Consider the following 21,946-nt stretch of genomic DNA (forward strand, 5'->3'; position numbering starts at 1 on the left):
TCATTGACGATATAGAGATGAAGTGAGTGGAATGTCGCGAGAGCCTCGAGGCATTCATTTCGTTTGCCAACACCTTTCATCAGTCTATCAAATTTACAGTAGACGTATCTAATTCGAAAAACATATTCCTAGATACTACATCTACCCTGATTGAAGGTAAAATCGAGTTCAGTCTCCACACGAAACCCACAGATTCCCATCTGTATCTTATGCCAACTAGCTGTCATCCCCCACACACATTTAAGGGTGTGCCTAAGGGTCTAGCCACCAGAATTCGGCGCATCTGTTCATCCCCTGCCTTATATCAAGAACAAAGCGGTCTCCTTAAGTCCCACTTATGCAAGAGAGGCTACAATGCCCGCACCGTACAAACTGCTATTGATGAGATGGCGGGACATGACAGGCAAAACCTATTACGCTACAAGGAAAAAGACAATAGCGACAGGGTCCCTCTGGTAACCACATACCATCCCGTCCTTAAGAACCTCAGCGGTATCCTTCAAAAGAATCTGCCAATTCTCCACTCAAATAAACGAATGGCAGAGGTCTTTAAGGAGCCCCCATTGGCTGCATACAGACGCCCGAGGAACCTGAAGGACATGGTAGTAAGAACCAGATTGGACAATCCATTACCTAACGGGGGCTTTAAAACTTGCTCTGACAGAAGATGTCTTCTCTGTAAGTACAGCTCTGACACAGACAGTTTTAACAGCCCCGTTACAGGCCGCAGCTACAAAATACTAGGGAATTTGTCCTGTCAAACAGACAACTGCATTTATCTCATCAGTTGCAAAGTTTGCTCCAAACAGTATGTTGGTGAAACAGGAGATCTCCGCAGGAGGGTCAATAATCACCGTTCTACCATTAGGACCAAAAAACTCAATGAACCCGTTGGGGAACATTTCAACCTTGAAGGTCACAAATGGGAGGACATGACAGTAGTGGTTATTGACCATAATCCAAGATGGACAGACGCGCAGAGAAAAGGCAAGGAAAAGTTCTGGATGCACAGGCTGAAGTCATTCCGCCCTAATGGTATTAACAAACTTAATGACTTCACCAGGATGAACGTGAACTAGACCCAATCCCGGATTGTAACAAACAAGTTCATTCTCTCTATATAGTGTAAACTTTACCGTTAATTCGTATTAGTAATCCTGGAACAACCTACCCAAATATTTACAGCTCACATTTTTGTTTATTTCTTTTTTCCGATTTCCAAATTTATAATATATCCAAATTCATATTTCAAAATTGTCCTTCCATATTATCTTTCTTTAATTTCTTTTAATCATGTAGAGTTACGCTATTTTGAGAGAATAAGACAATGTACGATTTACTGTTGGCCGTAATTAATTAGCGATAATTAATTCGTTCAATTATGTAAATCACACTTCACCAGACTACACCCGATAGACCGGACGCAATTCATAGCACTCCGGATTTCTTTGTTCACAACTGTTTATAAACTCCAAATTAAACATGTAACATTGTAAATATTTAGTGTTTGGTAGTTTAGTAGTAGTGCTAGTTGTTTTTGCTTCTCTATTTCCTTTGTTTTTATGACTTCTTAACTTTTTTCTTTGTCCTGAGGAAGGGACAGGTTGTCCCGAAAATTTGACAATTATTATTGTTCGTGTCGTTGGTCATTTTTAGTGCTTTATATAAATTTCCATCCGTGACCTTGTATCTACTTAGTAGATCCGACACTTAGGATATACAGTGTTGTTGTTTTTTAGTGCTTTATATATATATATATATATATATATATATATATATATATATATATATATATATATATATATATATATATATATATATATATATATATATATATATATATATATATGAGCTACCCAGGCCGATATCCACGGTCCAGCCATACTTTTTTCTTCTTTCCTGTTACATAATTTCGTGCCGTTGACCACCCCTGGACTTGCAGGTGGAAGTCCTCCAGGGGCTAACAAGAACTTGAGTTGTGTCTTCGAGGGCGTAGACAATGTAAGGAGGGAGGAATGTAAAGGTTTGTGTCGTGGTTATCGGCCTGGGTAGCTCAGTCGGTAGAGCACCTGACAAGTGATGCAGGGGTCCCGGGTTCGATTCCCGGTCCATGCAGTCATACATTTTCTCCTTTCCTGCCACAAAGATATATACTGTATACTGTCAGTATTAGGTTGCGGGCAGTTTTAGGATCGCATTGAGTTTACTTAAAGTGGTCGGTAAATTGGGCAGAGACTACAGTGACTGTCATGAGTAACCTACTTTCTTAGATTAAGCGCACAATTGCCGTGGTAGTGTATGCATTGGGTACTATTTTGAAAAAAACAAACAAACAAACAAACAAACAAACAAGAGATTCTTTTTACTGACAACAAGGGCCTTCTGATGTGAATACTTTGATTGTGTATATTTTTGCACTTTTATATAACATTTACAAAACAAAGACTGAATGTTACAGTATGTTTTCCAGTATTGTATACTAGAATAAGAGTATACTGTAACGTCATATTGAGCAAAATTTGAGACATGTTTCCTATAAGATATAAACTCGCCTAAAATTGTCACTGATTGTTCCGGATAGCTTAAATAAATAATTCCATTAGACCACTGAGAAAATCGCAAAAATAAGACTACGGAAAATAAAAGTATTTGAGTGTTTTGGCATATTTTTGCAAAAATTGTGGTACGTACGCAGAAAAAAAAACGTTATACAATATTCTGATGGCTGCAGCAGTGTCACTGATAACATTCCGCTGCTGACACTACAAAAAAGTGTACACATGGGAAACCTGAAATACATAATAATAAAGTTAATGAAATGATGTTTATATGGGTCATTTATACAATATATTCTGTTTAGATACTACTGACAGGCGTAAAACATTGTTTGACAAAATTGGGGCTTTTTCAAAAGAATTTTCGAAGTTACATGATGTAAATACACTTAATTAGTAAAATGTATAACATATATGGAAGGTCGTGAATTCAAACTCCAGCCGCGACTGACCTGAGTCGATAAAAAAATTCATATAATTCCTGTTTCAATTATGTATCATTTTCCCTTATGTGCTAGGAATCATGACAGGCTTGTTATTTTCATGAAGTGAGAAATATTTGCATATAAATTGTAATACAGTAAAACTTTTCTAATTTTGACAACACTGGTTCAAAAGAAATTGATCTGATAAGACAATATTCCAGATAAGACATGTTAAGCAATTGAATTTACTGAAAAGGAATTAAAGTTAAGATTCTATTAGGCAAGATTTCAAAATACACAACATGCATCTGGATTAGACAAATTTCATCGAAAAAACATAGCAATTTTAAATACAGTGTAACTATGAACATAATTAATGATAACTTAATTTTAACATATTACTTGTAAGATTGAACTTTTCAAATTCATCACCATTTTTTTTCCTAATGCGTGTGTCTACTCTTAATCCTTAAATTAAAAAAGTGTGTGAGGGTGTGCGTGTGTGTGTTTGAGGGTGTGTGAGGGTGTGTGTGTTAATTTATTTACATTTGCATTTTTTAAAATTAAGAATTGGAATTTATGTAATGTTTTCTAATAAAATAAGAAATCAAAGGTCATTTGTAAGAATTTACTTTGGATGAAAACGTGAATACATTATTGAAAGAATCTACCTAGTCTTAAAAATAATAAAAATTATAACACATTTATTTATAAGGTCTAAGAATATAGATTGTTCTAAGACTCTAACTTGACAGAGGTTAATTTTTTTTTTAAATGTTCTGTTTATGACTGAAATCGGTGAAAACACTGAGTACGTCATTTATTTAGGTTCATTACTTGGGAGAATGATCGATTAGATTCAGCCTTTAGTCAAATCCGTTTAAAATATAACATGAAGATATCTAGTCGCTTTTCTGTTGGTTCATCTAAGTAAGCTCTACTTAGAGTGTCTGTTATTACGAGGTCTTTAGAAAAAATACGTTTTTCCAAGAACTGCGACAACTAAGTGAAAACGTGCAGAAATAATAACATTACATAATTTCGGTTAAATTAAATGCATTATGTAATATACATTTAATGTTGACTTTTATAATTTGTCTGCTTCTTTAGTAAGAAAATCAAAGAACAAAAGACATTTATCAAAATTACATAACATAGTTTTCTACTGGGGAAAAAAATAAAGAAAATTAAAACTCCTCTTTTCATTTAATTTTTCTCAGAAATGAAATGGTCGAGGTCAATGTTTATTTTGCAATCTTATTTTTAAACTCAAATCTTCATGGTCCACGTCTCCTCGCAGTGAAATAAACCAACATGTTTTCTTACCTAAAAACATTGTTTAAGCGCAGAATATTCTCAAATTTTAGTTATTCTGCTAATTAGATCAACATATTTTACAGGAAATGAACTTCAAACAATCACTGTTGCATTCATTTTTATTTGAAAGTCTCAATTTATGATTTATCAACACACGAACAGCTTGAAAATCAATTTTCCCCTAGGGAAAATGATTCTTTTCAAATATGATTTAACGACGACGGACCTAATTCATTTCTGCAATAGATTTTTTATTCAAATTTTAATATGAGGTAAAGTGACTTTTGATGACTTAAAATCAATAAAAAAATCATATGGTAATCGATGTAGATTTTTAATGGGGAGCGTTTCAAAAGATGGCAATGGAAATCGATAATTACTATAGGAAGTAATTGGAAATTGCCAGTATAGGGTATAAAAGTGATCATTGAAAAAAAAAACTGCAATAGAAAATTTACTTATATTAAAGGACAATGTTAACAAGACAATTTACCAGCAAATTATGCCAAAAAGTGAATGGGTCATCGGCTTAGATTTTTCAGGGGGCATGTCAAACTCAGGTGTAGGGCACATTTTGGGGGATAATTTCAATGAAAATACCTTGGCCAAATAAATCATTTATTTATAAAATTAACAAATGAATATTCATCAAACTATTTACAATATTTTTGAATTTAGAGGAAACGTTTGAATATCTTTAAAAGAATTTAAAATGTATATTTTTTATCTTTTGCAGTACATGATTAAGTCAATTTGATTCAAGGCATATGCGCGGTTTTCTGCGCAGTGGCACAAAATTTTGAATTAGGTCTGTCGTCCTTAATTCAATATCAAATAGTCTATTTATAGTCCGTATATAACTATATAAAAAAAACAACCATTTCATAACACTATTTATTTCCTTTAAATATCTTTAACACGAATTTTAGTGGTTCGTGTTTGCTCTGCTAACAATTTGTATTGTTTCATTGGATGTTTTACCGATCACAGTAGCCTAGTGGTAGGGCGCTCGCTTCGTGATCGGGAGGCCCGGGTTCGATTCTCGTTCACGGCGCCGCGTCAAACCTAAGACGTAAACATAGGTAGTGACTGCTCCTTCGCCAAGCGCTCGGCACTAGAAGTGAAAGTCACGTACGGGTCTTTCGGATGAGACCTTAAAAACCGAGGTCCCGTGTCACGGTAGGCGTCGGCACGATAAAGAATCCTCACTGCTCAATGGCCCTGAGTGCCGAGTATAGGTCTAAATTTGAAGCCCTTCATCGGCATACGGTGACGTCTCTATATGAGTGAAAAATTCTCGAATGGGACGTTAAACAACATACAATCAATCAATCAATCCATTGGACGTTTGAGCTTGATTACTGTTCATTATCTTCATGGTTCATTTTTTAGCAAGCCTGTAAATTTCTGTACACCCGGCTTGAGTCGGGAATAAATAACGTAACGTGACGATGCACAGTAAAGCATGGTCTATATCAAAATAATATCGTACATATTTGGCAGTGTGGTCATTATTAAGAAAAGATGGGTGAACAAGGCGTGCAGAATGCCTATAGCTTCAGATGTATAAAAATCATATTCAATTTGTGAATTTAATATATATAGTAAAGTTCTTATTATTGAAATTTAAGAAATTATGATAAACAAAACTTTTCTCAGCAAAAATTGTTCTGTTATTAAATAATTATGTGGTTCTCTTGGGGTTCGAACTCAGCAATTAAAATCCTGAGAATCATTTTTCTTTGACACTAACACGCTAACCACCACAACTCTTAATGAAAAAATGGCATTTAAATCATGTTTATGATATGACCCTTGACTAAATGAACTTCAAGTATTTCTCGGAAAAATGTGAATGATGTTGTGTCATAAAAGTGTATTTTTATGGTAAAGTAGGTCTTTTTTCCATGTTTTTTGTTTACCAAAAAATGAAAATTTTTACGCAAACTTTGAGAACAAACTTTCCAAAAAAATGGAGCGAAGACCGGCTTGACCCACTCATATCGAAAAATGATATAATTATGAGAAAATGATCCTTTTTGCCCACCTTAGTGTGTGTGTGTGAGGGTGTGTGTGTGTGTGTGTGTGTGCTATTTCATAGGCAAATAATTTCAATCTTTATGAGAATTTTGTAAACTGTGGAGATTTATCATAAAGTATACTTTAATGTTAGATGAAATATTGAAGAAAATTTTGTTTTAATTGAGATTTAATTTTTCATCTTCATGTTTGTTGCACTATAGGCATTTTGGTCGCCTCTTCGCCCATCTTCTTAACAGCATTTGTCTACGAACTTATGGACAACCCTCGTAATTCTTATGTTTATTCTTGAGCTTATATCTTAATAATGTTACGAAAATTAAATGTGACACATTTCATATCAATCTAGGACAATAATGCATGTATTTAATTCCCTGATGGTGTACTTTGAGCTGATTTAGTAATTGTATAGTAGTTAACGCACTTCTTTTTATCAAATTCTTATTGTTTTGCGTTTCTTTATTTTCTATTTATTTTAAATTGACACATCTCATATATTGCCAAACACTTGCAATGTCTCTAAATCCCATTTTAAGGTGGCCCAGTTGCAATTCCAACTTTGGATTTTGTTTAACCACAATTTTAGATAATTGGTAACTCCCTGGAACAACAACGTGCCGCGATTGCGGCTTTTTTTTTTTTTACATTCAATGTTATAACATACTGTCAAGGTTTCAAAATCTGTTACGCTTTTAGAAATCTTATTATTCATATCCAGTCATCTTTAAAAAAAAATACAAAATCATGGCATCTTGGTCTCTCAGAATTATTATTATTATTATTTTTTATTTTGCACAATTATTCATGTTTGTCATTCTTTTGCTCTCTGGTGATATTGAAACAAACCCAAGCCCGTCTACTGAAAACTCTCTTGATATCTTACATCAAAATATTAGAAGCATTAGAAATAAGATTGATTCTCTATTGTATTTATAGTTCAACATTTTGATATCCTGTGTTTTAGTGAGACTCACTTGGACTCCCATGTTACAAATGAAAGTTTATTCATAGAAGATTTAAAAACATTTTAGAAAAGATCGAAATTCTTATGGTGGGGGAGTAATGATGTTTGTTTCAAATTTAATTAAGGCCAGTCGTAGAGAAGATTTAGAACCCATTGATACTGAACTCATCTGGATAGAAATACCACAAGTAAAGGGAAATCTACTTATATGCTATATTTACCGTCCACCACACACTAGTAGTGTCTTTTGGCAAAACCTATCTTGATCTATTGAAAAAGTCAGTTATATCTCCAGCAATTATATTGTAATACTTGGTGACCTAAACACTGATTTCTCAAAAGTAAATAACTCACACGAGGTTCATACAATTATGAATAGCAATAGATTAACAAATATTATACATGAACCTACAAAGAAGTACTTGCAATACAGAAATCTTCATAGATCCTATCATTATTAGTGACAATATACATGTACATGATTCTGGAACTTTAAAAGTTAGTAATACACTTAGTGATCATCGAGCAACTTATATATACATTCATCAGAATACCAATGTTAATGCAGCATATAAACGTAAAATTTGGAATTAGAACCATGCAGATTTAGAAGTACTTAATAAATTAACCCTACAATGTGACTGGTTCATGTGGGCTACTAGAAGATGCATACCATCTGTTTTTCGTTTGTAAAAATTTATGCAAAAGCAAGGAATTCCTTAATGAATAAGCTACATTGTCATTTAATAAGTTATAGATGTACATTTAATGCTATGGGGTCTAACGAACAAAATGTTGAACTTTTCAAGATTATTCAAACTCTTCTAAATGAATGTGGTCTTATTTTCTTTCTATTACAGAAACTACTATATATGTAGTAGACCATATATATACATTTATTTTATTTTGGCAATTTTACAAAATGTTGTGTTAGGAGAAGACTGTCTAAGTTTTTGAACTTGTGTCTAATCCTTTTGACTCTTTGTCAATAAAATATGTTCAATTCAATTCATTCAGTAAGCGGGAAAATGTCTCAAAAATCTTAACCATGGTATGATAATGGGTACTCAACAACTCTTGATATAGGGATTATTGAGATATAAAGTAATCTCTGTAACATTAGCAGTATGTCGGGTAAATATAAGATAATTTGTATGAAGCAATTTTGCTTAGTTTTCATAGTTCAAAATGATGTTGTTTTTTTTTTGTTTTTTTTTTTCAAATTTTCCCCTAAAGAAGACATCTTATTTCGCAAGGCTGTCATAAATTCGTGTCTAGACCATAACTCTCAAATCCTTGTTTGACATAGATTCAAAATTTTACATACTGCCACTGATGACCTAATTGAGAGGTGTGGCTTCGACTCAAGGTCAAATTGCAAATATCAAGGTTAATGGGATTTTGAGTCAACGGATTCTAATACGTGTACATTCATCCCCTAAAATGTTATTATACCTTGACAATCAAGATAAGGTCAATGTTATAACTTTTTTAATTAAACCGATAAAATTTCAAACATGCAAGTACATGATTTTTTTCTTAAAAGTTTGTTTGCTTTAACCTTGCATTTATATCTGAAATAAAATGGTAAGATAACGAACAATAATCGATCTCAAATATGTTTTAACAATACAAATCTGTGGACATGCCATAAAACACGAACCCCTGGAATTTTTAGATATTGGAACAGGTGAGTAAGCATCCCCTTTTGACCAGTCACATCCGCCGTGAACTCTATGTATTGGGTGTATATCTCTCAGTTGATTCGATACGCAAGAGCATGCTCTACATATGAACAATTTCTAAAAAGAGGTAAGTTATCGACAAACAAATTGATGAAACAAGAATATCAACAGTTTATTTTAAAGTCATCGTTTTGTAAGTTCTTAATACAATGACCTTGTCAGCAAATACAATCTATCATTAAGTCATATGCTGACCGACGTTTGTCATACAACATGTAATTGTAAAGCCATTATTTACACCCGGAATTGTCGACCGACTTTTCCGTTATTTACCAATCACGACAAGGAGCACACGGCGGGTGTGACCGCTCGGCAGGGGGTGCTCACTCCTCCATAGCACTAGCTTGATCCCACCTCTGATGTTTTTTGAGGTCCATGTTTGTTCTGCTCCCGATTTGAAGTGTTTTAATGGACTTTGAGCTTGAATACTGTTCGTTATCTCCATATTTCATTGATCAGGTGGACGGAATAATCCTACTCTAATTTAGTATAAAAATAATTATCTCAATTGGTATGAATCATGACCCAGGGATAGGTTGTTTGCAAACAAAGTCGTAATAAAGACCATAAAATTTTCCAAATGCTGACTTTAAATCAAACGAGGTTGTTCACATCCTTGTAACATCTATTTATTTGTCAGTATCCTGTATTGGTTTAAAACCTGATGATACTCAATACATGCTCTTGCAGATGGAATAAGTAGAGAAACAAAAACATCATATTCAGGTGATAGTGGAATATTACTACTTATGTAAGGTAAGTTGACAATGGAAATTAAAAGCTGAAGTCTTCTCATTTGTCATAGGGTTTTGCTGTTAGTTGACCATTACCAAAATGACAAATAAAAAATACTAATAATAACTTGCAACTATTTATTACAAAGCTTATATTCTCCATTTCAATCTGTACATCATGAACATGTACATCTGCAAAAGATTTTGAAATCCCTTAAACATTTTTATTTAACATTTCTCCTCAGGAAAAGCATATTTTCATGACCATATATTTAATAAGATGTTCTATTACGTTTGCTCTCATTCTTCAAATACTGATGAAAATCAATACTGTTATCTTTGGTCAATGAAAAATTTACTCATGTATTGACAACATCATCATGTAATTGTATAAAATATATACAATAAAATACTAAAAAAAAATCATGTCAATGAATAGTTCTATTTAACACTTAAAACACAGTATCACAAATTTGGAACAAAATAAAAATAGTTGTTTGAACACATCTTGTAAGTTAAGACAAATACGCATTTGTATTATGTATGTATTTCCATTTGGCACAATCTTTATACTGGAAGACATTAACAAGTTCAAGAAATAAAAGTAAAAAAAAAGTAACTTTACAGGAGATAAAAATAATTACACCTGTAGATGAACATCTGACTTACAATAAAATCATGACCAGATCTTATTTTCACTCTTGCTAATTTATTATTTTAAAACCTCTTTCTTAACATTGATGTCAATGCACAATATTTCAGGAAAATATGAGAAAAGAAAATCACAATCATAACAAGTTAACAGATTTTTAGGGGAACTTAAATATGAAGATCAAAAATGAATGTTTTTCATCAGTAATGACATACTAAATTAATAAATTTACTTAATACTGCTTAGGTTTGCATGTATATACTGTAAATTTTCGTGAGACCTTATTTCGCGAGATAGTCATGTAGTCACGTTTTTGGTTATTGCTCTATATAATCTTACGGAATACTAATGAGATTTTCGCGAGCACACTGTCTCGCATACATGTAATTATGTGAAACAAACTTCTCATGAAAAAAAAGGTGATATACAGTATATCAAATCATTAAATTAAACTCAATAATGAGTGTACAACAAAATTATATTAGAAGCAAAATAGACCAAAAATTTTGAAGTAAAAATGCAGAAAAAAAAATGGCATAAACTGAGAAAAGAAGAACAATAAGAAGATGATAAATGATGAATTCTGTCAATACTGTATTTTCACTCAGGTAAGCAAGAGGTTCAATGGATTTTGTGGTCACCTGAACATAATGTTACTCAACCCCTGACAAAGTCAGCCCAACTTGGAACCGAATTAAACTGGATTTACAATGTATGTGTAATGAATTTTACAACTTGGTGAGAATTCTTTGTTCATTATCAGATTTATGAAGCTTTTCTCTTATAACCTCAGAAGTAAAGAAAATATAATAAACTTAGCCCCACCATAGAATCTGAGCCTTGGACAAGCAATTTTGAAAAAAGATCAATATCTTAATACCATTATACATATTTTGCTAATACTACATTTTACAGAGGCCAATACAAAGAAGTTTATTATAAAATGTAATTATTTTAAATACATCTCCAAAATTTTCCCCATCCTTGGGCCTGAGGTTTGGACCAAGGGGTCATGAATTTTATTTGATTGAGGGCTAGCTCCATCATGCAAACAGATTACACCCTGAATGATCAGGATAATCATGATAATAGAAGATTTTTTTGAAGATAGCATGAATTTTGATGCTTTTGGACCCATCCATAACTGATGCCCCATGGGGACCCCAATCATGAAATTCATAATATTTGTTCCCTTTTATCTATAAATGCTTTACACTATGTTTATTTTTTAAATTTGTTCTAACAGTTAGTATTTCAGTAATGAAAAAAAGGTAATGAATGACACATATGACAAAGGTCAGGAACCTAAAGCCATAGGTCACTTAAGTGCCTTGAGAAGTTTTTTTTTTTTTTTTTTTGTTTATAAATGTAATAGCAACAGTAGACAGTTTCTAATACATATTCTTGTTCTAAAAAGTATTCCTTTTCTTAAACTCCTATTCAGAATCCTCAGTCTGATTAAAATCAGCCCCCCTTCTCCTTTCACTCATATCAGACTGCAGAATCCTAAAATTCTCTTTTCAAAAATTGTTGATGAAAAAAAACCAAAAAGCTTATATCTGTATATTTGATCCCAAAAGTTTTATTCTTGGATAATTTACCATGGATAGAAGGAAAGAAATGTGTGGCCCAATTCCTAGCTCAGTATAAAAACACAAACTATATGAATATTACCAGCTCTAAGAAAAGCAAAGTTGAGTATTAAATCAAAATTGACCTGATTTAATCTAATACTAAGCGAAGACTAACTTTTATCAATTGGACAACTTTCCATCATTCAAATGATTCACAAGAAACGGTTTATCAAATGGGACTTCAACAATTTCCTCCTCTCCAATTTCTTCTTCGGCTTCATCCTCTTCATCCTTTTCCTCATTATACTCAAACAACAGCTTGGCCAGTTGTGCTCTTGTGGCCAAATGCTGATGTTGTCTTTCTTGGCAGTGGTTTCTTTGAAGGCTGATTCCTTCACTACAGGTTATATTCTGCCAGCGAAGTTTTAGGGATGGCTCGGCAGCTCGGAAAATGTGCAGCTTCTGATATTTCAGAAACATATTGATCAAAGAGAAGTTTTTCACTTCAACCGCAGTCAATGAACGCCTAGCTTTCTGAAAATCAGACACATAAAAAGAAGTGTGGACAAAGGACAGAGGGTCAAAATGTCCATACTTTTGGTTCAGTTCCACCAAGTCAGGATAGGGTTTCTGGTCGTAAGCCAGATTTGGTTTGTACTGCCAATAAGAAATAGGGGAGAATATCTGTACTCCAGCAATGGCGTTCATTCTTATTCTGTTTATATAATCCAGGTCCAGTTCCATAGCTGGGGTTGCTATGGTAACCAGTGTGCTCGCACTGAAGTCTGAAATTATCACATCATAGACTTCGATCTCTTTTATTGTGGAGTAATTCATTTCGACACTTTTAGACATGATCTTGTTGTTGGCATTGGGTAGGGAGGTTATGGAAGTGATGGTAGATTTAACACGAACAAATGGATCTGAAGAGAATTTTTCCTTCTTGTACAACAGATAAATGCATAATACAGAATTATCTTTGGTTTCTATGAGATTTCTTTGAAATTCACTTAAAAATTTAAATCCCTCTTCAATGTCTTGTTCAAACAGTGGGAGAATAATGAAAACTTGTGAAGTCTCCGTTACATAGGGCATGGGAACCAGTTCTGGTTTATTGAGAGGTCGCAGCAGATGAAACCTCTTCAGCACATCACTGTTTGTGTTTTTATCTCTCAGCTTCAGGTCTAGTTTGTACTCCATGCCACGTGATGGTTCAAATCGCCGATAGCCATTGAGAAGTTGAAATTTGCTGAACTTGTTGTGGTAAAGTTTGTTGGCTCTCTTAAAAGCTGTTTTTAAGATTTCTTGAATGTCTTGTTTATCAACTCCTGGAATTTTTTAAAAAGTTACTTTTTATTTAATACTTACGTACTGTATCTTTAATATCATTAGCTTGTTTCAATTTAAGATTGAGGCATTTCAAGCACTGGTGAGAAAGCCCATTGAATATATAAATTTACATGTACATCCGGTCATGTCAAATGTTCATGAACTAGACCAACTGGTCGTGTGGATGAAATAAATGTTAACCCTCATTTCAGTCTTTCAAATAAATGTTCTAAAAACTTTTTAAAGAAATTTTCTTAATTTTCTGATTGTAAACACAGCCATCGCTCTGAAAATGAAAACTTTCCCGCATGACACAATCGCTATTTTTAGCCCGGCTGTAATAGACAAGTCTCAATCGAAACTAGCTTTGTTCAGTATCAATTGGTATGAATAGTCATTGAATAATATAGTCTTTAACTTATTTACATGTATATTTACAGTAATAATTTTATTTAAGTTCCTTTAATGTTCTTTAAGGAGGGATTCTTCTCTTATTCTACTCATATTTCTTGTATTTAAAAATTAATGAAATTTTCATAGATTCAAGAAGACAATATCACTAAGTGATGGTATCAATTAGAATAAATTTGACCGTTTTATTTTAGAAACAAGGTCAGGTCAAGGTCATTATCTTTTTCCTTGACATTTAGGGTAAAAAATTACTGTTGCTAATCATGTGATGCCTACTTCTATTTTAAAAGATAAAATGTTTTTCTTTTTGCACAAAAAGATGTTAACATATCGGGTCTATCAGATGATTCTACCAAATTAATTGACATTATTTAACTTAAATAGATATTGGCTAATCCGGATTTCCTCTGTTTTTCTTAATTTTTTAGGATATATTAGTTATTTTTATATACTTCTTATATTTAAATATTTCTTGTTTTTACATATGATAAAGTAGTCAAGGACATATAAATATACAAAATGATACAAAAACAAAAAGCTTTGACCATTTAGTAAGAGAGAAAAAACACTTTTTACTGATTTTTTGCTCAAATCTGTTTTAAGGTTGGAGGCTTTCAAAAGCTAACAAGATTGTAGTTTGTTTAGAAAATCATTTTTATTTGCTATGTTTTAAAACTTTAGGGCATTATTATTAATTTTAGTTACATATCAAAACTTCTTCAAGTCTTTGATTGTTTAAAAAAATTAACCACATGTTATGTTCTATAAGTGATTTTGATAGGCAGAAAAGGAGCTATTTTCATACGCCGCAGTTGCGCCAAAAATATAGTTCCTTGTGGATTTCAAACTCAGTTTACCATTTCTATTTAAAATTGTACAATTCTGATGAGTAAAGAAAAATATGATCTTTTAAATACATTACAGCTAAGTTTATAAGACATACAAGCAAATATACTTGGAATATTTCATCAAGTCAGAAACCAGACAAGAATCCCTCTTTAGAGCTTATGATATTCGCATGTTCCGCTTAACCTGACTCATTGGGATGTGACCTATGGATCAGTCTGTCAAAATGTATACCTTAACAGGCGTGAGAGATAGTATGGTTTCGAAACTTTTTTTCATTATAATAGCAGGTTATAAAAAAAAAATTTTCATGTTTGGTCAGGGCTACTGATTTTATGGTCAGGGCTAGTAAATGTAATGGGAAGTAGCCCCACTGGTCTAGTACTCATAAAAGTTAATGTCAAACCCTGCTAAAATAAATTAACTTTTGATTTTTTTTTAAACAATTTTGCCTGAAAAATTTCCAATAGATTGTTACAAAATGATAGTGTTATATGCTTTCTGAGTGGGAAAAATCATTTCAAACATAGTTAAGAAAGACAACTTCTCACCACTGAGAGGACTCAAGTTTGTGAAATCATCCTCAAAGTAGATGTGAGATTCTGTAAAGTAGTTCCATCTTAAAACATCAAATCTTTTCTTTGGTCTAGTAGCCTCTGGTGTACCTGTAAACGAAAAAGAACTGATCAGCTAAGTAAAAATTCTAACCAAACATTCAAGAAGCAGTCTTAAATTTAAATACAGTCAAACCTTGTTATATCAAACTCAGTGGGACCGAGAAAAAAATCTGAGATATCGAAGGATTTGAGATATCCAGGGTAAAATACTTAAAGAATGAGGGGTTGGGACTTGTAAATCACTTCAACATATCCATGGTATTCGAGGTATCAGTGTTCAAGATACAAAGTTCAAAAGTTACTGTACATGAAAACTTTCAATCAGCAAGGGCACTATATACATGTATTTTAAATACAGACTCATTCTTTAAAACTGTGAGTGAAACTTTTTTCTCCACCCTGTTCTTATGTGACATGTACCGGGTTACTATACTGAGCAAAAGAATATGGACTGTTGCCCTGCTACTGTATTAATTGACCCTTTTGGTACAGGGTCCTATATGAGAATTTTTAACTTGAAAAGTTACAGAATTTGGAAACCTAATGTTTTTTTCTGTTCTAATAAAAACAGTTTGTATGCTTTTCATATATTCACGTTCACATCTTTATCAGTGTTTATAATCCATTAAAACCTAAAAATTTGAAGTTTTTTTAATTTAAAAAAAAAAAGGGAAAATTAATCTGCTTCTCATTTTGGAATTTTTACTTTAATTTGGGGAAAAAGAGAGTCAATGAATTTCTCATTGGGACTGCATGGATGCTTTTACAGACCCTGAAACGTGCTACTACCCCAAAAAAGCATGTGACTTTTGTGCGCTTTTTGTTTCGTGCAAACCGTGTAGCGTTTCGTGTAAACTGTGCAGCGTTTCGTGTAAGCTCCAAAGCGTTTCATGCAAACTGTGTAGCGAGCGTGCGAGAAATGTGCGACTTTCGTGTAAGAACCGTGTGAGAAACAAGCGACTTTCGTGTAAGCATCGTGTGAGAAATAGTCGGATTCATTCAGAAGTCATTTTATTTTAAATATGGCTATTGATGGATCAACATGTCATTCTGTGTTGTTTATAACTAATATTGATTGGATATATCTTACCGGTGGTATTTTAAAAGTAAAAAAATACGGAAACAACAAAATAAAATTACTTGGTAATGTATTACAAATTTGTTTTATTTTCTTTCTTTTTTTTATTTAATTAAGGAATGTTTTTAAGTTTTGTGTGAGTTACTGGTGTGTAAATCACACAGACTTGTCACGTAGGCATATTTCATGAAGCGCGCTAGCGCTTCATGAAAAAATATGCCTACATGCAAGTCTGATTGATTTACACACCAATAATTCACACTAAACTTAAAAACATTCCTTATATTTGCATTTTACAACTTTAAAAACACCAGTTATATACTCAATATTTGAATTTCTTGCTGCCCTATATCGTTACATTTTTATTAACGTCTCTGTAGCCTCATTGTGACGTCACTTTAGCGCGAGTTTCACCGTGTATATTTCTACGCGTGAGTATACACAAAAATGACTTTCAAATCAATTTCACAGTTGGCTTTGTAGAAAAACACAGCAAATGTAAATATATAAAGATGGAAGAAAATTTTGTTCAAAGTAATTAATTATATGCACATTAAGGTATTTGATTCAATACATTTTTTTTACATGGAGCAATACTGAACATTTTTAAAGAAAATTCCTCAGAAATTTGGTCTTGTTCTTTTCATTCATTTATTTGAACATCTTTACCATTTTACAATTAAGGTATATAAAGATTACAAGAACATATGGGTGATTAATACAAAATAACAGATAAATAAAGCAGGCATGAAAAATAAAATACAAAATTTAGCGCGGTGCTATAAATGTGAAGTATGGGAATTCTAGGCCGGGCAGCACAGTTTACTTAATTTATTTTCTTTATAAATGAACATAATTTTCTTATATTACAAGACTGTGATACAAATAATTTTGAAACGATTAGTCATTTTAGTCTTTTTATGCAGAAAAATTGGTTAATTAATAATTGTCACATAAATGAATTATAATTCACATGCATCAGCAAAATATTTCCGGAAAGGGGGGGGGGGGGGGGGTGTTCAAATGAAAACACAAACTTTGAGTTTTTGTTGTAAACAAGTGTTTTATAGATTATTTTCTTATAAAAGAAAATTACTGCTTTTTTGGGGTGTGCCCGAAGCACCCCTTAAAAATATATTGTAATTTTCTTTACACTTCCAACACTTCTTATGACTGTGATCAAGGTCATTTACAACAGCGATCATAAGCTCCGCGTGCCAGTGTACCGGGAACTGAAAACTTGTTCTGCTATTATCTCTTGTCTCTTGAAGAAACAGGACAATAACGATTGAATTTTAATTTTTGAAATTAAATGTTTTTATAAGTATTTTATGGGTTCAAATAAATACCCTTGGATTTTATTTCTTAAATTTATCCAAATGTCTGTAAACAGTGAATTAATTTGCCAGACTGGTGTATTCGTGAATAAAAAATATAAAGAAATAAATCAAAAATAATTATATATTAGTTGTTTTATTAATCACGCGGTTCTAGAGCATAATTTTTAGTTTTTTAGGACATTGGACATATATACATGTATATTGAATGTATTGTTAAGAGCTACGACTATTGATTTATACATTTTTTTTTTTGTCTAGACGGGGTTTAAAAATCAAGGATCTTACACCTTGGTGGTGGGTACCGGGATATATTATTTGATAAACACAATGCCTCATAAGAGATCTAAAGAATTACAATACCTATCCCCCCAACTTCTCTACCATATAAATTTTAATAATAAATTAGTTTAACACTGTAATGAAACGATAAACATGTATTTACCATTCTGAATAAAGTGCATTTATTGAATTACATGTATCTGGTCTCCCTGGAGATATATGAATATCCTTTTTTTTCTTAGAACGGGCACTTGTTTCTATAATAATTTTTTTCCCAATGGTATACTTACTGAAACAAGTGTCTGTTATATTTAACCATGTACAGATTTGAAGTTACAGCAGTAAGATCTCGGTAATCTACATCCCCCCCCCCCCCCTTTTCCTGCACAATGTTCCTGTTTGATGCAGTGTACATATTACCTTTGCAAATTATAAACATAACCTAATTTAATTTAATGAAATTATTTTTTACTAAATCAAAAAATGAATAAATCAATCAATAATTAAAAAATAAAGAAAAGAAATTCAATCTGTTTACAGAAGACATACGCAATTTAATCATTTTTTTTTTCCAAATCAATAACTGAGTTTATCATGTTTATTTGTCAGTAATAAAACGACTTTTAGATATAAAACCATATGTAATAACATTGTATGGTGTAAAAGATTATGAATTACAAATATAATTTTTTTTTCAGTGCATAATTTGGAGTACATGTACATAGACATTGATAGGCATTTTACCGGGCGGGTCACATACTAAATAACAACTATTCATTTATTACAACTGAACATTGAGTATTTTATCTTTTAATATAGTACTGGTGTAGCGAGTTTAAATTTTAAACTAATCTGAATGATTGCAATTCTTAACTAATCTAAACTAACCGTAATAATTTAAATAAAGACAGAGAGATTCCGAATAGAAAATCCAGATTGAGGCCAAAGCGTGCAAGAATCGCATACAAAGCGTGTGAGAAACATGTACATAGCGGGGTGATAGCGTTTCGTGCAGGCTTTCGTGTAAACCGTGCAGCCTTTCGTGCAAAGCATTTCGTGTAAACCGTGTAGCGTTTTGTGCAAACCGTGTAGCGTTTCGTGTAAACCGTGCAGTGAGTGTGTACCATTCGTGTAGCGTGCGTGTGGGGTAGTAGCATGTTTCAGGGTCTGTAGTAGACCAATATGCAATTGATATTAAGCCGTCTGAGGAACTGATTTTTTTTTTTTTTACATCATGCTCCTTTGTGAAAAAGATCAGGGTATACTAAGCAGTAGAATGTAGACTGTCGCCCTACATGTACCTATAGGCCACGTCAGTGAGTTGACTATATTAAGCAGTAGAATATAGACAGTGATCCTACCTATAGGCCATGTCAGCGAATTGACTCCATCTACGGTGTAATGACTCAGATGAATTATGTTTTCTTTGGCTTTATTAATCTCTAGTCTTGTCAAATTCAACTCCAACTGGCAGAAATACCTATGAAAGTTATAAAATAACTAATAAAATTATTCAATTTAAAAATTCATGTTTAAAATATTCCAACACAGCATTTTGATAAAACTAAAAAAAAAATTTTATAAAAATAAAAAAAATGTGAATTTTTTGTTTTTTTACAAAATTTACATCAGCTAGCCTGACTGGCAATTAAAAAAAGGCTCAAACATTGCAAAAATTACATAGATTTACATTCTGTAAAGGGTTAGGATCACTACCAGTAGACCCAGTACTGTACCTGTGCACTTTAAAGTGGGACAGATCATCTGGCATGGGATAAATGGAGAAAGATGAATTGAAGCGCCAGTCCTCTCGCAATGTTGTGATGTCATCATCATAATCAAAGTCATCCACTTTATAAAATCTATATTCTTTATCCTGGAAATAGATAATTCATTAAAAAAAAAATTCATATATTCCTTGAGTTACATGTAACATAAAAACAATTTACACATACATGTATTATATACTCTCAGGGATCTATAAATGTTGTTTTAACTACCAGAAAATGGAACCTTTTCCTTTTGTAAGAAATGTCAAATTTCACCTTTTAATTACAAACAAATTCCTGATTAAACATACATGTACATGTAACATTTAAAATATATTCATGATTTAATGATACCTCTAGAAATGACCCCAGGATTTGCTCTCAAAGTGTACATAATCTGATTAGCAACATTTGAATCTAAAAATACCCAGGGGGAATGCCCCCAGACTTTCATAATTACAGCTGAACTTCTGTATCTCTTACACTGTTATCAAAATGAGCTGGAAGTCCCAACTTCTCTTTTTCTATGCAGTTTTACCTCAACATCTCAAACCCACAGAAATCTCACTCTGTATTTCTCAGACTCATTGAGTTTGAGATAACAATGTTTGACTGTATATCCACACTCCAGCACTAATGTCAAGCAATCATTCTCCCCCCCCCCCCCCCCCTTATCTAAAAGGGGGAGGGGGTAGTAAATAAAATAGCTAGATAGATCCCTGGTTTTATCAATGTGTAAAAAAAAAATAAGCAGAAACGTCTGGTTTTGTGTGCTGTTTTTTCATATTTAGCGTAAACACTACAAAACACCGATTCAATTTTTACCCCTCCATGTTGAGTACAGGACAACTTTGTGGAATGTTGAACGCAATGATCAAACACATGAGTTGGAATGGAATCTGGGGAGCTGACAAGACACCAGTCTAAATTGGCAAGGATCTTCTGTAGGATTGACTGGAAAAAAAATCACAATCATTTTCAAGAATCGGTCTCCATATTTACATAGTATAATCGGTATTCATTTTTCTTAAAAGCAAATTCAAAGAATGAAGTAATATGAAACATCTAAAACAATTTTCATAGCACAAAAATTTTGGACAGTTTTTAAGAGATGACTCAGATGAGCAGAATAAAATGATGGCATAAGATTTGATACACAAAACAACAATGTAAAATTCAATCACCATAGTATTACATTTCTACAAAATAAATTCAATGGATCTGATCACTTTTCCAACCTACATCATGTACATGTAATTTCATGTATTTGTGACCTGAAGTCTGAATTTAAAGCATGGTGCTAATAAAACAAAAAAATGTTAATATTACTTGAGATATAATGATTCCTCCTTCCAGAGAGCACATAGTGGCACCACCATCACCATGAATATCAGCAGCACCCATGAAAATGTCCTCACTCACACTTATGTGACTGACAAGCTCAAAAATTTTCTCAGCTCTTATGTAGGTTCTGTCAGTTATAAACATGTAATAGTCATAGTTACGAGAATAATGCTCTGAAATATACTTTAACACATGTAGTGGTAGATGTTTGTTATCCTTATCTGTGAAACTGACAAGAGGCATTCCTGCTGGCACATTCCCCGACTTAGAAGTGCTGAAATATACTTGTTTAGTTACATAATGTGCTGTGGTTTTATTTACAGCCAAAGCAAATGAGTTTACTGTATCTTGACTTGTTAATACTGCTACAAACAGTTTCTCTCGAATTCCCAGCTCCGTGGCCACGAATCTAGGCCGTACTGGCTTTTTATGTGGGTCATTCTCCAGCTTCAGGGGTGGGGGTATGTCATATTTCTTTGGTTTAATTCTTGGTTGTACAGTTTCACTGGGTTTCTCAGATTCATAAAGTGACTTTGTCTCCCTCAGTTTGATAAGCTGTTTTCTATTTATGTTCGAAGGGTCACAGGTTTCGTCAAGGAGGGGAGCTATCATCACATTCAGTGTGAATCCCAAACATACTCCAATCAACACAGGTAAACAAGAACGAATTCCGGTGTGTATCATCTTATCCTTCAAAGACATGAAAGACCTTTAACTCCAAGCTAAAGCGTAAAGGATTCGCTTTGGGGCTACATCAAATCATTAGGTAGCGTTGGCACAATATTATTATGCCAGCATCCACAAAAAAAATATTTTCCCACGGTATATTAATGTAATTATTTTACAAAACGATTATTTTTTCTGAGTATACTAGATAGACTTTTTTATTGTATTGAAATTAATAATCTTATTCCTATCAGAAAAAAG

At 32.8% G+C, this 21,946-nt stretch overlaps 1 protein-coding gene across 1 annotated transcript; it reads right to left on the reverse strand.

Moving 5' to 3' along the window:
* Window positions 1-9,904: 9,904 nt before the first annotated feature.
* On the reverse strand, window positions 9,905-21,782 carry LOC133188413 (chondroitin sulfate synthase 2-like). The gene is made up of 6 exons (XM_061323829.1): window positions 21,005-21,782; window positions 20,501-20,629; window positions 19,643-19,782; window positions 19,268-19,386; window positions 15,144-15,257; window positions 9,905-13,334 (listed from the first exon to the last, which is right to left on the reverse strand). The coding sequence occupies exons 1-6, from the start codon at window positions 21,719-21,721 to the stop codon at window positions 12,187-12,189; spliced, it is 2,367 nt and encodes a 788-aa protein (XP_061179813.1). The 5' UTR covers window positions 21,722-21,782; the 3' UTR covers window positions 9,905-12,186.
* Between the last annotated feature and the right edge of the window lie 164 nt (window positions 21,783-21,946).

Source organism: Saccostrea echinata, unplaced genomic scaffold, assembly GCF_033153115.1.
Source record: "Saccostrea echinata isolate AGI-Se365-2 ecotype Australia unplaced genomic scaffold, CSIRO_AGI_Sech_v1 ptg000016l, whole genome shotgun sequence".
NCBI lineage: Eukaryota > Metazoa > Mollusca > Bivalvia > Ostreida > Ostreidae > Saccostrea > Saccostrea echinata.